At 39.0% G+C, this 17,327-nt stretch overlaps 1 protein-coding gene across 1 annotated transcript; it reads left to right on the top strand.

The window, feature by feature from the left end:
• The first annotated feature begins 12,004 nt into the window (after positions 1 to 12,004).
• Positions 12,005 to 17,314, top strand: cgref1 (cell growth regulator with EF-hand domain 1). The gene is made up of 7 exons (XM_085452410.1): positions 12,005 to 12,300; positions 13,059 to 13,164; positions 13,441 to 13,515; positions 15,516 to 15,592; positions 15,742 to 15,866; positions 15,970 to 16,071; positions 16,190 to 17,314. The coding sequence occupies exons 1-7, from the start codon at positions 12,264 to 12,266 to the stop codon at positions 16,466 to 16,468; spliced, it is 801 nt and encodes a 266-aa protein (XP_085308536.1). The 5' UTR covers positions 12,005 to 12,263; the 3' UTR covers positions 16,469 to 17,314.
• Positions 17,315 to 17,327: the final 13 nt, after the last annotated feature.

The raw sequence follows: 17,327 nt of genomic DNA, 5'->3' as shown, positions 1-17,327 counted from the left end.
ACCAGCTAAAAATGTGAAGTAGAACTTGAGTATCAATATGATTTGTGTAGAGAAAACTGAAACGAGCTTATTTATATTATGACCTGAATAGTTTATTTATTTAAATAAGATTCCGCTTGGTTCCTTTTTGTAGCATTTAGTCTTTTGGTAATGTTAAAAAGTACTGCTGTAATAATACTGTACAAAAAAGAGTCATTGCTGTTTTTGTACTAATGCACAGCCTGCTCATGGAGAGTGTAGGCCAGGTTACTTTTTTTATGTATAATTTCTATAAAACGCATAAAAGAAATTCAATGATCTGAAAAGAGGACAGCTGAAAGGATACACATGTGTGTGATCATGTCTGTTTAAAATGTGGCGATGCAGAACAGATTATGACAGGAACACATTGATGACAAAAATGAAATCTGACAAACTTGTGAAAAAAGTTTTCAACAGACTGTGAAAAGTTAAAAACACTCCATTATTCAGTAGCTTGTAAATCCACCTTTAGCAATAATAACTTTTAGTAATCAATAACTTGAATTTGAAGTAACGCATGCAACTTTTACACTTTCACACCCTGTTTGAGGGTTAAGACCTGGTCAAAGTTAGAATTCTAGGTTAAGTGAAAGTGAATGAATTCATTGACAAATTCAGCACTTGGGTCTGCACCAATACACCCGAGACAGAACTAACGACGCAAAGAACATAAATATAGACAGAGATTTCTTAAATTAGCCTGATTCAGCTAAAAAAACAAGGGAGAAAGTAGAAGAAAAGGTAGAGAACATTGGACAAGAAAGGGAGATATTAAAAAGGTATTAAGCTACACGCTCCATTACTACTTCATCCTTTTTGTCTTGCACGTGTTCTTAAGTTGTGTTAGTAAGTGAAGGTCACATGTGTACGTGTGTGTGCCACTGTGCATGACACAGCCTGTGTAGGTACTGTGCAGAACAGTAAGTGGGCTGACATAAACATACTGTATGTTTGTGAGGAAGTATTTAAGGTGATTGGTCGTGACAGTGTGGTGCCCTCTCAGTTGCCTGTGGAGAAATGACCCTGGGTCCTCAGGACATCATGTGGTGATTGGACCAAAGTTTGCAATTAAATGTCCCTAAAGCGGAACAGCCCCTTGTGTGTGTGTGTGTGTGTGTGTGTGTGTGTGTGTGTGTGTGTGTGTGTGTGTGTGTGTGTGTGTGTGTGAAGTGCTTCCTCTGGTTGATGTGAAACCCAGAGGAATTAGCTTGTGGAATGTGACAGCAACTATTTCAAACAAACTCATAGTATGGAGCTGTCCTGTGTATGTTAGTGTTTGTATGAGTGTGCAGTGCAAGTCACACAAAACCTTTAACTTGCAGGATGCAAACATTTTGTCCAGATCTGCCAGTCATCATCATCATCAACTTTATTTATAAAGCACTTTAAAACAACCACAGCTGACACAAAGTGCTGTACATTGGAACTGTAAAATAAAATTACATGAGATATAAATAAAAACCAAATAAAAGAAGAGTGAAATCATTAATTAAATAACTACTTCAATTAAAAGAAGTAGTATGTTACATCAATTTTGTTCTAAATGTTTTCTCTGTGTCACATTAGTCTTGAATGACTGCTATTGGCATTCTTAAGTAAATTGAAGTTGGTTTGAATGCTACACTCCTGTGGTAGGAGTGTGGAAGTCTATTAATTAGTTATTCCTAAAATTAGACCACTCCCAAAACAAAGTAACATCTACCTCACTTAAAATTGATAAATAATGTCGGTGCAACTCTTCACATTATAAACAGCATTTTGGGCTACACAGTTTTTCCTGAATTGCAAAAACACCAGCTTCCATTACCTGAACCAAACTATCGAACCTGTTTTGGAAGGTGGTTGTGGGAAAAGGATCGATCAGGATACAGAGGCAGGAAAAATGAGCTCACAATTGAGGAAAGAAAATCCAAAGAGGTAAAAGTCACCAGCAAATCCACCAGTAGAGCACAAGGGAAACATACAAATAAGCAGACAAAGGGAAACTCAAGATTATGTTTGTGTTGAAATCAGTCAGTTTTCCATTGGAAGGTTCCTAATTAACGGAAAGGACGTGGTAGTATCTGTGTGACGACCATGAGAGATTCTGTAAATAGTAAGGAAAGGTGCTTCAGTGCTTCCTTTATTACCTCCTTTAGTAGAGAATACAGTAGATCATCCTTTATAAAAGGAAATGAGATCATTCCATCCCATAAATCATAACACTCACCATCTGTCCATTCATGAACACAGACCACAAACATGACATTTCCATAACCTGCTGATATGCTTTGAACTTTCAGCTCAGAAGTGTTGTGTGAAAAGAAGTACTGTGATAAAATCTGCTTCCTATCGAGTTGTTGCCTTGCATGAAGAACATAGATTTATAGAAACTCTCCATATCAAGCTTAAGATATATATTATTTGATTAAAGTGTGTTTAGGGTAGGCTATAGTTCAGTTTGCATTAATAAGGTTTATTGTTGTATTGCTAGCCTTTAGGAATATCATGAATTAATTTTCCTCTTTGTGCCACCAGGGATAAGTAATGTTCCTAAGGAATTTTACATTGGTCATAAAAATCCTAAACAAAGAGAAGGAAATGAGCTCACAGCTCATTCTCACCTGGCAGGGAAAAATAAAAAAAATTGGGATATTCAATTTTAAAGGATAATTTACTTCCAGCTTTAGTTCCAGCTTTTCACATTTATTTTTCTACTGCTGTCCTTCAAATGACTTGCAGAAACAGCACAGTAAGAACGCACTGTGATGATTTTAACTCATCTTGTGGACAGTGTAATGTCAATGCTGCAGACATCTGCCATCACATTAAAGCTTCAAAGCTTCCCGTGACCTCTTAATAAGGGCCAAGTTAAGAGAAAGTGATTAGGAAAAGGGTGTAGCGGGTACGTTTTTGGACCATTTGACTGCACCCAACTGCACACACTGTGGGCTGATTGTAAAAGGATACACAGGTGGAGCCCATCAAACATGGGTGAACTGAATGATGGTCGGGCAGCCAATCAGTAACAAGGGAAGTTTTTATTGTTGTTGTATTGAATTTTTGTATGTGTGTCTGTATGAATGTAGGGTAATGTGAAGTGATTTGATTGATTTGTTTATGGCTTGGGGAACCAAATACAATGCTCCACGATATGGATAATACAGTTATTCTATTCTATTCTATTCTATTCTATTCTATGCTAAATTAATGGAAGAGTAGTTAATTAACAGTGAAACATGAAAACTAACAATACAGGATGCAGAATTCAGACTGTAGAATTCAACAGGTATAGAATGTGAAAACACTAGAAAAGAAACAAAACATTTTATTTAATCATTTAACTTCTTTCATTTCAGTTAGACATGACCAGAGTGAGCCAAAGGCTGAAACAGTACCAACAATTGTGTACAAGAGGTGATGGATGAGAGTTAGAGGTGTACCTCTGATGTACTCATTTCTAATCTTATTTATTTTGGGCTCTCCTAAAGAAACTCTTACTACCTCCAGCTGTGCCTCTTGTCTTTCTGTTCATACAATTGTCTTTAAACCACACATTATAAACAGGTCTCACTACCATCCCTTTCACACTATCCATCTGTCACTAATCACCTCTTACACTCACCACCATCTACTCCACCCTGCCTGCACTCTCTTTTTCATCTGTCTTCCTCTCATTCACACACGTATATCCTCTCACCTCTACTGACTGTCATTCCTCTTCTCTCCGGCACATACCATCACCTGTCCAGCCTTCTCTCACAATTCTGTCTGCGAACATCATCGTCCACTAAACTGCTGCCTGACCTCATCTGTCAACCTGTCCATCACTACTACAGACAAGAACGCGCTCAGTGCTGTACTTCTGCATCAACACTCTCAAAGCAAACATAGTTCTCTGTAGTCCTCTTTCTTGGCATGAAGCACATTTCTGCTCACCGATTGTCACTTGTAACCACTTTCTACTGTACGATATTGATTAAACAACATCCCTCAGCAAAAGGTTTCAGCTCCAAGAAGTAAAAAGAGTCTTGCAGATCGGCCTAAAGCATTTCTAGATGGTGCCTCAGAGAGGTTCTGAGCTGTTATCCATGAAGTGACAATGGTTGATGTTGTTGTGGGAAGCCCGTGCAGCGAATATTGTTAGGAGGACATGTCTACATAAGCAGCAGTGACTGTTAATGTAGTTGTTATTGTGGTAAGCATCTGTTGATATTACACTGGGGTCCAGGGTTAAAAATAGTTCACTCAGTTTGGATGGTTGGGGGCCCCAAAATAGTGGAACCTAATCCTTGTTACATAACTGAATGGAGGAAAGGCTTCTGAAGGGGACATGCGTGTCTGCCAGTGCACGTGCTCGTGTGAGTATGCATTTGATTACACTTGGGTTATGCTAAAGACAAACAGACTCATGCTGTTGCGTGACTTGCTGCTGGGAAGTGAGAACAGCCGTCAGAAAACAACAGGTAATTTTGTCAAATTTGAAAGGGAAACTGTATATTTTGCAGTTACATCACACAGACCGCACATCACCAAGTCCACAGGAGCATTACCACAGAACTTCTCTTCTCCCTCGGAAGTTACCATCCAAGATCAATGTTCAGTACAACTTTAGCTGAAAAATTAAAACCATTATTAACTCATCTCTAATGTCTGCACTTCATTAAAGTTCATTGTTCAGATCTTCTAGTTTCAGAATATTCACATGTTTAGCAAAATCTGACCCCACTCCCAACTGTAGATGGGTTGTCAGTGATGCTAAAGCCGTGACTTTTATATTGATTTGTTCACAAAACTATATATCTCTTGAATTTAATGAACTTGAGAGAACTGAAGCCAGATTATTTCTTTAAGTAGATAAAAAATAAATAATATTTTTTCCTGCTGGATGTTGGTTGTGTTCAACTCCAATTCCCTCAAAATTTGGGTTCTGTTTAAATTGTAACTAAAACCATCATGCATTGATTTGCAACTGTTTTAGCTTCCAGATCAGCTCCCACACTCCTGTAATAGATGCAGTGTGTGGTTTAAAATCATATTCCTGAAGTATGCAAGGAAGGCCTTTCCTGAAATAAATATTGTCCAGATGGGAACACATGTTGCTCTAAAAAATAGCTTTGGTCCATATGGCCACGTCTTTGCTATGTAATATTGCAACGTGCTTTACGCAGAGTCTGAGTCCATGCAGTGATTTCCATAGAAAATATGACATTTTTGATGATTTTGTGCTGCAGATGATGAGATATTCCAGCTCTTCTCATTTTTACACTGAAGAACATTATTGTGAAATTATCTGACAGCTTGTAGATTTGTTTTTTGCAGACTTCTGAAACTCAGCCTACCTTTACTTCTGAGGAACTGTGCCTCTCTGAGATGTTCTTTTTTTATACCCAATGATGTTACCGACTTGTTGCCAATTAAACTATTTAGTCTTTCCTCCAGCTGTTTCTTTTTAAGTCTGCTTACTTTTCCAGCCTTTTGTTGCCTCCTGTCGCAACTTTTCTGAGACATGCTGCTACAATCAAAATCAGATTTTCCATGAAGTTGTTAAATGTCTCAGTGTAAATATTAGATGTGTTCTCTGTGCTCTATTATAAATAAAATATGGGTTTATAAGATTTGGAAAGCATTGCTTTCACGCGAATTTCTTGGGAATTGAGGTTTTAGTTACCTGATTGTTCTTGTAAAGAGATTACTTTAATAACATTATTTGGACACTGGGCTCCATCACTGACATAACTACAACACTATATAGAGTTTCCAGTTCTAAAGTGCCGCTTGTGTCTTTACTCTTTATACAGTTTTCCTTCTCCTGTCATCACTTTTTCTTTATTCTCCTTACATCTCATTATTAATTTAGATTCACTTTGTGCAAATAACTGAATAAGCAAATACTTTTTGTTTCCTCCCCTCTTCATTCTCAGATGTTATTCAATAAAAAATAAATAAAAATTAGTCAATAAATAAATCTAGCTTTAAATGAAACAAGAGTTGGTTAACTGAGTGTTACAGCTGAAAACTAGAGAATGCAGAAAGAGAAGCTATGAGAGGATATGGGGGCAGGACGGGTGAGGAGAGCGAGAGAAAATGCAGCATTGCCATCTGCTTTTACAGGGATGGCGATCAAAGTACACACAAGAGAAACATTTTGTGTTAAAAATAGAACCGTGTGGTTAAAAGAGCCGCAGTACTCACCTTCATGTGATAACACACGAGGTCATACACAGCCACAGATTTGTTTGGAGGAAAGAGAACAGAGAACGTGTACACTTATATTTACATTTGGACCCACACAGGTGTTTTATTTACTCTGCCGGCAGCGTGTGGGAGCACTTCGCTGGGCTGACTTTCCTGTGAGACTCGCTGCAGATAATTCTTCTTAAAGCATAACGACTGGTGGCATTACGTAACAGACTCACAGCACAGTAAAAACAGCACAGGTGTTAAGTGAAGTGACATTGAAGTGGTACAGTGAGTCAGCATCAACAATACCACAACTGTGAAAAGAAAATAAGGTAATTTGATCATCAGTAATTGCGCCAGTTGCACCTGAGCTTTTATTACTGCGACATGTCAGTTTTTTCTCTGAGGGAAAAAAGCAGCATCTCAAATTATGTGAGTGTACACAACCAAATTCAGATTCTTTCATTATGGAGCGTCTTAAAAATAATCTGTGGCCTCTTAAGTTTACCTTGTGTTTTCAGTCAAAATAAGAGGGGGGGGGGGGGGGGGGGAATGAAGAGGGGGGTTCAGTTACTGGGGTGGTTTCAGTCTTAAACGCTGCTTTAGGGGCAAATTGTCACAAAAGACGTTTATTCATCTTAATGTCATCTAATGGGTTTAAAAGTCAACTCAGAATGAAAACTAGAAGAAGAAACAAAGTACAGTGAGCATATGACTGAAGCGAAATAAGGACACTCTCAGTCACAGAAACTCGTTTTAAGAGAGACTGAATTCAGTATTAACCTTCATCAGGGAATTGTTGATCAGGTGCTGGTTTAGCTCACAGGTTTAGCAGGCAAGGCAAGTTTATTTGTATAAACTTGTATAAACAACAGGGTGATTCAAAGTGCTTTACAGAGACATTAGAAACAAAAACGAATAAAAAGCACGATTTAAAATTGATTAAAACAAGCAAACTAACTAACTAACTAACAAACAAACAAACAAACAAACAAAACAGTATATAAAATCAAAAATCAAAACAGATAAAATCAGAACAGTAGATAAAATCAGTAGTTAAAATGTAAGTTTTGAAATTTAAGCTTAAAGTGTGGATTTGGTGCTTTATTCAAATGCAGCTGAGAATAAGTGAGTCTTCAACCTGGATTTAAATAAACTGAGTGTTTCAGCTGATCTGAGGCTTTCTGGGAGTTTGTTCCAGATATAAGGAGCATAAAAGCTGAATGGAGCTTCTCCGTGTCTGGTTCTGACTCTGGGAACTGATAAAAGACCGGATCCAGATGACCTGAGGGATCTGGAAGGTTCATACTGGGTCAGGAGGTCATTGATGTATTTTGGTCCTAAACCATTCAGAGCTTTATAGACCAGCATCAGAACTTTAAAGTCTGTCCTCTGATGGACAGGCAGCCAGTGTAAGGACCTCAGAGCTGGACTGATGTGGTCCACTTTTTTGGTCTTAGTGAGGACTCGAGCAGCAGAGTTCTGAATGAGCTGTAGTTGTCTGACTGATTTTTTAGGTAGACCTGTAAAGATGCTGTTACAGTAATCAAGCCTACTAAAGATGAATGCATGGACTAGTTTTTCCAGGTCCTGTTGAGACATCAGATCTTTTATCCTTGAAATATTCTTGAGGTGATAGTAAGCTAACTTTGTTATTGTCTTAATGTGTTTTTCTAAGTTTAGGTCTGCATCCATCACTACACCCAAATTTCTCACCTGGTTTGTGGTTTTTAGGTGTATAGATTGAAGTTCTCTGGTGACCTGTAATCGTTTTTCTTTGGCACCAAAGACTCTGTATCCTGTATACTCAAAGTTATTACCTCCAATAAATTACACCAAAACCTCTCTGTGAAGTGTGAAATATGTAAATATATATATGAAGGGGAAAAATGGCGGCTGATATTGCAAAAAAAAAACTTGAAACACAATTTAAAAAGATGAGCAGAGATAGAAATAGATCACACAGATATAGAAATATTGCTTTGTTAGTAAGTAAGTGCCACTGCTGTGAACAGCAAACAGCTTCCCTAAGTCACGACACAGATACACAGCAGCACTGGGCAGTAGGGCTTGTTACTCTTTTACTCATGCATTTTCTATTCAGCCAAAGAATGCGCAGAGTGAGAATGGGAGACTCGTGTTAACAATAAGATCACCAACACCATCTCTGTGGTGTAAGAGCAACAACACAGCCTGTCTGCCACATATATAAAACGTGCTTTCTCACTGAATTGCATTACAATTACACGCATGCACACAGATACTGTTCAGCAGCTCATGGTAACAATTATACACTAATCTCTCTTCCTGTAAGTGAGTGTCAGAGGGATGTTTGTGTACCAACCAGCTGTGAAATAACGAGCTACTACGGTGCTAAGCCACTCAGTGGGTCACGAGATGTTGGAGCTTATTTATGTGCTTACATGACTATGACTGCTTTAAGTCTGGTTATGTAATGTTATGGCTGGTCTTTTCCACTCACCCTTTCACTGGAATACCAAATACTTACCCTTTTGACCTTTGTTAATATGTGTGTAACTGCATATGATTGAGTGTGTTTTGTTTCTGTTTGAAGATTTGTTTTTTCTCTCCGAGTCTGGAAGCTTGCGAGTTTCTCGTGTCTAAAATCCACTTGAACAAACTTTAGCTGCTTTTATATTTAGGACTCTGTGTGTGTGTGTGTGTGTGTGTGTGTGTGTGTGTGTGTGTGTGTGTGTGTGTGTGTGTGTGTGTGTGTGTGTGTGTGTGTGTGTTGTGATGGAGACTGAAATTTGTATTTTTAAATACGATATAAATACTTCAAGCTATGAAGCATTTCTTACAGAGGCCTTACACAGATGTACAGAAGATAATGTTTTCCTATTATGTGGTCAAAACATGCAGCTTTGCAAACATGACCACTTACATAATTATCTTAGTAATTAATCACATCTATATAGAGTTTGCATTGGCCCTCAAATGCATTCGTCTAAATAAGATGGCCAATATTGCAGATGTTTTGACCCAAAGCCACATTGTAGGCTCCATACATGTGCATAAATAGCTAAAGGGGGTTGATACTGTCCTTCAACCACATAGTCAAAGCCTCAGAAAGATGGATTTCTCCTTAAAGATCAATGAACATCCCGGTGGTGTGGGAATGTTTGTTTGTATGAGGGCATTTCCATGTGTAATCATCCCGTCCTTCAGTTGAGTAAGACCACAACCCAATTACATCTGAGCAAACAAGCAGACGGGTACTCCGGCTTCCTCCCACCGTCCAAAGACATGCAGCTTGTGGGGATAGGTTAATTGGAAAATCCAAATTGCCACTAGGTGTGAATGTGTGAATGAATGTGAGTGCGAATGGTTGTCTGTCCCTGTGTGTTGGCCCTGCGACAGACTGGCGACCTGTCCAGGGTGTACCCCGCCTCTCGCCCTATGACAGCTGGGATAGGCTCCAGCGCCCCCCGCGACCCTGAAAAGGATAAGCGGAAGCGAATGGATTATGGAAACAAGCAGACGTGTGTGGCTAACCAGCTGTTGAGACGTTTAAGTGTAACATCTCAAAGGATGATTGACACACAAAATATTAGGGCGATAAATGAATATAATATATGAATCTAATTTTAGCATCTTAACCCACTGGGATTAATTACAGGTTAAAAGTGGGTGATGTAGTTGTGCAGCTCATCAAACCTTCAAAGTGTTTCCACTGTATTTTCAACAAATTATATCAATTATATCCTGCCTGAAATAGAACAGATTTCCACTAATATTGTTTTTTCCAAAGAACACCTATTTCCCCATTTCCAGTTCCATACATTATTCTTGGATGGTACTAGAGTTGCTTTTAATAATTCAATAATAATCCGTAGATCGTACACTGGGCCTTGATGCAGCCCCTCAGATGACGTACTGTCTAGAAAAAAAACTATTTTAGATGTCGCTCTTTGCCAGGATGTCCTAATTTTATGCCAAGTTTCTCCTGATTGAGTATTAACTTCAGAAATAGATGCTTTGAACAGGAGGTGCGTGGGTTCATTGTGCACCTGAGATCACACTAAACAGTGTGATCTTAACTGGTTAGTAATCCATATTGCTCTATTTTGTAATAAAGTAGTTGTTTTAAAGGTCAATAAACACAATAACAAATTTCATTTAAATTTATGTACATAGCACCAAATCACAACAACAGTCATTTTTACATAGTAAAGTAAAGAACCTACAATGATTGAAAATCCCAACAATCGGGCAACCCCTTATGAGCAAGCACTTGGTGACAATAGGAAGGAAAAACTCAGGAAAACTCAGAAGGAAGACAGGGCAATACACACACTGTGAGAGAGAGCCAGAGATGAACAATAACTGATGGTTAAATGCAAAATACATCATTCAAAACATCTGGAAATTCCATTTTAACATTGAAGGCATATGTTTTGGGGAGCACGGTGGTTAGCACTGTTGCTGCACAGCAAGAAGGTCCTGAGTTCAATTCCATCATCAGTCTTTCTGTGTGGAGTTTGCATGTTCTCCCCGTGTTTGCGTGGGTTCCCTCCGGGTACTCCGGCTTCCTCCCACTGTCCAAAGACATGCAACTTGTGGGGATAGGTTAATTGGATAATCCAAATTGCCACTAGGTTTGAATGTGCGAGTGAATGTGAGTACGAATGGTTGTCTGTCCCTGTGTGTTGGCCCTGCGACAGACTGGCGACCTGTCCAGGGTGTACCCCGCCTCTCGCCCCATGACAGCTGGGATAGGCTCCAGCGCCCCCCGCGACCCTGAAAAGGATAAGCGGAAGCGAATGGATGGATGGATGGATGGCATATGTATTCAATAACACCCCACAGCTAATACAGATTGCTTAACTTACCTTGACCTGTGTGTGTGTGTGCGCGCGCGCTTTGGGGTGGGGGTGGGGTTCTGAACAGCTGCTCCTCTTAAGGATGAAGAGATGATCTGTTTCCATCTTCACAGCACCAACCACCTGACCACCTGCACGTTGTCACCACATCCATAAACCTCCACTTTCCTGTTTTCATCTTCAGCATCCTCCCATAATATCAACTCTGAACATGTCTGAATAAAAGCAGGGGTTAAAAAATATATAATGTTTTTATTTTTTACACTACGTTAATACATCTTTTTTTTTATTAATACCTTAATACCTCTCCTTCATCATGATGTTTAATAGCCTATTAATATTATATATCATAAGTATCACATCAGGATCATAAGAATCAATTAAAATAAAATGTTGCAGTGACATCTTGTGGTCAAATACCAGGAGTGCAGTGAATAGTGTGGCTTATACTGTGTCTTGCTTGATGTGTGTAAGGTTTTAAACAGAAATATGCAATAAAGCTGGTTTCCTAATTTTACACAGTATTTGGAGGTGTGTGTTTTGTTGTTGGATAAAGCTGCACTAAGCCTGGAAATAAAACAATTGCCAATACCCAAACACTAAGACATTTAACCACATGTTGACTGGATCAAGTTTATCTATGGATGCTGAAACAACAATTGGCAGTTATTGCAAAAGACGGTATATAAGCCTGTCGCATAGGAGTATAAAATATATTACTTCCTTTTTATGTTTGTTGGGAAAACAAATGCAGCAATGTAAAATAAAGTATTTGCCCTTCATACGATGAAAGCCACACTATCAGACTTCAGACCGTCTTTCAGCTTTAACTTAACGCCCCACACAAACATACTCTTTACTGGGGTCTGGCCAGCCCTTTATGAGGTAATGCGGCTCATTGACACGAAACATGAAATAACCCTGACTATAAACGCCGTGAGTGATTGCTCCACCCCGACGACTGGGATCGCTGAGGACGTGGACAAGGCGTGGCGGAAAAACCGGACGGAGAAGCACAAAGAGATCGACAAAGCTTGCGCAAACTCACTGACACGACAGCGGCTGAGTTCTTCCACGTGGACCCTGTCATTGACCAAAACACACTACTGTACTCCGTGGCAGCCTGGGGGCGCGCACGCAGTCGCCTTTGCGCAGTGCAGACCACACGGAGGCGCGAGCAGGGCGGTGCGGGATAGAGGTGATCTCCAGATATGAACCCGTAAGGTGTCGGAATTAATGCCTTTTGCTGCTCATACATCAACTATGCAGACAGGTAGGCTCGTTGTCACTGTGAGGAGAGATTTGAGCTGTTTTCATCAGCTGCAGCGGTTACGATGCGCTTCTTAGTTAACGATACTATTCTTTCACAGCTTTCTTTATAAATGTGTTTTATTTAATATAAGACTGTGATGTCAACGTGCCTTTAAAGGAGGCTGTGTGATCAGGCAGTAACAATGAGTTGATGGTGTAGTCTTGCGTGCTGTGCCAGACTAGCATCGCTGCTGCTCCACAGGAGGAGGAAGCTGCCGGTTATTAGTCTGCGCATCTCTGGGATCTCTTAAACAGGCCATTCAGCTCACAGCAACGAATTTTAGTTCAAAAATCTAATGTTTGCTGGTCTAAAAGGTCTGGCGAGTCACAGAGAAATGATTCATGGAGACAGCATGAAAGGGCTGCAATGAGCTATAAATAGATAGAAAGATTTCAAATGATTTTTCCATAATGGACCAGGAAGTTTCTCATCTATGTGACGAGTGAAAGCTGTATGACTGCAGCTCTGCAATATTACTGAAGGGACTGGTTTTTGTGAGGTTTGTTTGTGGGGTTTTTTTCTGTAAGGCAGCAATTGCTGCATTGTGTGACCACTGCAATGCCCATAAAAGTTTCCTCTAGTTTCATTAACACAATCAGAATTAGTAATTCTGTGCACTGTAAAAACTCAACCATTCTTATTTATATGAATTAAAATCAGTGATGAAATGGTTTGGGAAGAGCTTGCACAAAGATAGTAACATAGCTGTTTAATTTTAGGTGTGCTCTTGGAGTGTCACCTGGACCAGCTGGTTCCGCGTGTTCTGTCTCTGACCCTGCTGGTACACCTGTGCCTGGCTGCACCAGGTCTTCCAGGAACACAGAGGTAACGCCCCTTCTCTCATCAAGTTTCACTTTCTCTTCTTTTTAATTCATATAAAGGCATAAATATTCTCAGGCTTTCATAAATATGCTGCTTGATTTGATTTTATTCTATAATTGATTATTCCTTATTCCCATTGGATATAAATGTTATATATGAGGCTAGCAGATACACTCTGTTGCTGTTTAGCAGAACAAAATAAAGAAATTAAACCAAAAACAAAAGCAGTGATGCAGGAAGAAGCTCTTTGAATGATTTGTTTGCTTATTTATTCCACAGGGAGGAATCAGTAGCTGCCCATCCCCCTTCTGCAGCACTACCCAATCCCTTTGGCTCTGGAGAGGAGGAACGCAGGTGAGTGGCACATGTACAGTCTGCTGTTATTGAACATCTGAAATCATTTCACTCAACAGCAGCTTTCTGACTTGGCTGTGGACTTTGGCTCCTCCGTCGCGCTAATGATGTGGCCTGTACTATAAAATGATAAGATTACATGTACCTAAGAGCTCATTTATGCTGCATTAATTTCCTTTATGGGGCTCTCCTCACCATACTGCAAATATTATCTCACCACACATAGCTGCTACTGTACTGGAATAGTTTGAACTTGCCTGTAATAAATTGTTCAGAGAACAAAAGAAGAAATATAACCACACGACAGATGCAGCTTCTTTCCATTTGTTGGTAAGATTAAGATAATGTGTACACGCTATCATACTTTCATCTTAAGGGTATTGCATGAAAGACCAGATAAATGCTTGTTAGCTGTATGGAATAGCAGTTGGAATTTACACCACCCTTAGTAAATAATACATGTTGGCTCAAAGCAGGCCTTTGTGCTGAATCAACATTTGTAAAAGGATTATTCAAGCATTTAGAACCTCTCACTGTTGCAACATTGCTTCATTTATGGTATGTGATGGAGTGCATGAAGTTTAAGATGTTAAAACAAATGATGCCCCGAGAGTAGTCTCAGTTCTTACCACCAGATCTTGCCTTAATACCCTTTTAAGTCTCATGTAAAGCTCATGACTCATAGCTGATGATGATCTGTGACAGATTTTGATTGAAGCAGCTGTGTTGAAGGCACCTCAGTTGTGCTCTAAAGAAAACACCTTTGGCCTGAATTTTGTCATTGTTACCATCTAGTTCATGTAAGATTATGAAAGGTAGAACCACTGCTACGACGTGTTATGTGTTAAGAATGTAAAGAAGTTTCTATTATTATATTAAGCGTGTGTAACCAGTTTAATACACGTTCACTATTTGTCAAGAGTCTATTTACAAATATAGGAAAACATTTACAAGTACACATCTGCCATCTGCTTTACTTAAGATTACATATACAAGTACACAGCACATGTACCTAAAATATGAGTTTAAGGCATGTGCCAATGAACGTTTCTCACTTCACAACCATTTTAAAAGTAATAGAAGCTTAAACCAGTGTAATATAAAGACTCAAAGCCTTGATTTAACAAAACAGTGCTACTGGACTTCTATGGATGAATTTTTCATATTCTTTCCAGCAAGGTGAATATATTTAAAAAATATATATATGTGTCAATAATAACATTGCCGAGCAACACGGTAGCGCAGTGGCTACATCTGTTGTTTCACAGCAAGAAAATCATATGTTTGGCCCCAAATTCCTTCCACAGTCCAGCAACATGAATTTTAGGTTAATTAGTTTATTCTTATTGATTGAAAAAAAATCACATTGCAGAATTTTTCATCAGTCATTAACAATAAAAAAGAACCGGAGCTGAATTGAAGTTTAATAAAAGTGTGTACAGTGATGTCAGGAAACTCATTGTTTAATTTCCTTAATTTCCTTTTTCTTATTCTTTTTTTTGGTGCTCCCCACCTTTTAATGACTTCACGCTCTGTCAGTCCTTTAACTGTGCAAGTTTATGGTTATCTGTCTGTTTATATCCAGGGTGTACCCTGCATCTCACCTTGTGTCACCTGCGATCAGCTGCCATCTAAAGCAGTTAATAGAAGTATTGATTTCTCTTCTAACCTCTTCTCACAACATGAGACACAAGATGTTTTGTACATCACTGAACATGATTGAAGGGGATCTTTAACTTCTTTTAAACATCTTATAAATGATTTAAAGAGCTAAAACAGGCTCTGTGAGCAGAAGTCTGTGTGCATCTGAACTGAAATAGTGAAGTCCAAGTTTTTGGAGACGTTTAGGAGCTTGAAGAGTCTGGCACAGGGTGCTTGAGTGTTATACCCTCTACCAGATGGCACAAGGGTGGAAAGAGTCTGTAGCACATGGCAGTTGCACTACCAATCTGCTTTGTAACATTTTTTATAAACTGTGCTTTGTGTTGTGTGTACTACAGTTTGAGACAGAGTTACATTCAATCAAGCCTGAAGAATAGAGGACAAGGAGGACCAGAAATCACCACCTGGGAGCAAGGTAAACAGTGCCTCTTACCAGTAGATATTACACTGATGGGTTCTGACTAGGATCACCATTGCCAAATAATGTAGCCTTTATTAGTCAGAATCTAATAAAGTCTTTTTATTTGATCGTATAATTGTGAATTGTGCTGTGCTATGTTCCAGAGGTATTCTTCCTGTTTGGCCTTTATGATTATGATCGCAGTGGGTTCTTAGATGGCTTGGAGATGATGAAGCTCCTCTCAGATTTTAACTCCCATCATATACCTGGAGCAGAGGCCAGTGAGCAGGTTAGCAGGAGCGACTCTATGTATGTGTGTATTTGAACTGACAAGGTGTTGGCCTTTTTCATTCAGTCGGCGATATTTGTGTATGTTTGCATGTTGCTTTCAGGTGGTTTCTATGGTAGATTTCTTACTACAGACTCAGGATCTAAACCAGGATGGTCTGCTGGCTCTATCTGAACTGCTCTCCCCTTCAATCACCCACACACAGGTACTGCAAATGTATTGGAAATACTGTTAATACTGTTAAAGCTTTATGTCGTTTTATTCACACTTTCATTATATTTGGCTGCAAAAACAACACCTCATCATAACTTTCTACCTTAAAGGACCCAAGCAACAACAATGCACCTCAGCAGGAGCAGGAAGCAGTAGTGGAGGAACAGCTATCAAACGCTATTGCTAACGTGGACAGTGCCGGAGCAGTGGAGCAGAGAAAGGAACAGATTCATGAAGAGATTCAGCTTCAAGAGGACGTACAAGGAAAGGAAGTTGAACCCATAAAGCAAATGGATGAATATGAGAGACATCAAATCCCAGAAGTCACAATAGAAGATCTGGGGCAGGACCACAATATTCCTGTACATCAGGGCCAACCAGAGATATAAAACACACACACATAAACACACTGGAGAAAACACCACTGTCATCTAGGCCTCAGTCTCTTATGTACTGTATGGGAGAGCTTCTTAATCAGCATCCCCAAAAATGGTCCCCTTCTGGATCTGAGTTCTGAGTTTCTGCTAATGCACAATTCACTGGACTGTTAAACATGTAGATGGGTGGTCAAAAGGTCTTTCTGGTCAAAATATTCCTGCCACTGTATTGGGATGCTCAATGATTCCCAGAGCTTTTAAGGGGTTAAAGGCAGAATGTAATATTAGTTGCAACAATAAAACTGAAGCCATGATTAAAAGAGACCTTTTAATGCATTTTTTCTAAGTTGGAAAATGTGTTATTACTTTAATTGAATTTATTTACCATTTATTTACCATTTTCTGCCATGATTATTTTATGCATTTGTTTGCTTTATACCACCAGTTTATGGATGTTTCCTCCTCCCCAGATGTCAGTAGGCACTGTGGATTCACGTACATGTGGATGGTGGACTTGCTGCACTTTTAGCTTGGTTTTTTTTAATGTTTCAGATTCACAGTTAGTTCAGCTGAAATGAAAATTCGCTCTCCTTAATATTATATCAGCAAGAAAAATGAGTACATATTGAATTCACTAGACAAGGAGTATGAAAGAAAATAATCTTTATGGTGGCCCCATTGAAATAAAATGAAAAGTAATGTAAAATGCTATCATTATCTACATACTTGAAATGTTTTTAGTGTGAAAGAGTGTACTATTTGTTAATTTAAAAAAAAAACAAGTGTTTTTTTTTGTTAATTTTTTAAAAACCATTTTATGCATTTATACGGCGGAAGAAAATAAATAAGAAACAAGTATTTCTCTGCTCTC

Source organism: Copadichromis virginalis, linkage group LG1, assembly GCF_057382275.1.
Source record: "Copadichromis virginalis isolate Kocher_CV1m ecotype Utaka linkage group LG1, C_Virginalis_male_GT1.1, whole genome shotgun sequence".
Lineage (NCBI taxonomy): Eukaryota > Metazoa > Chordata > Actinopteri > Cichliformes > Cichlidae > Copadichromis > Copadichromis virginalis.
This window is presented reverse-complemented; position numbering and strand designations above follow the sequence as displayed.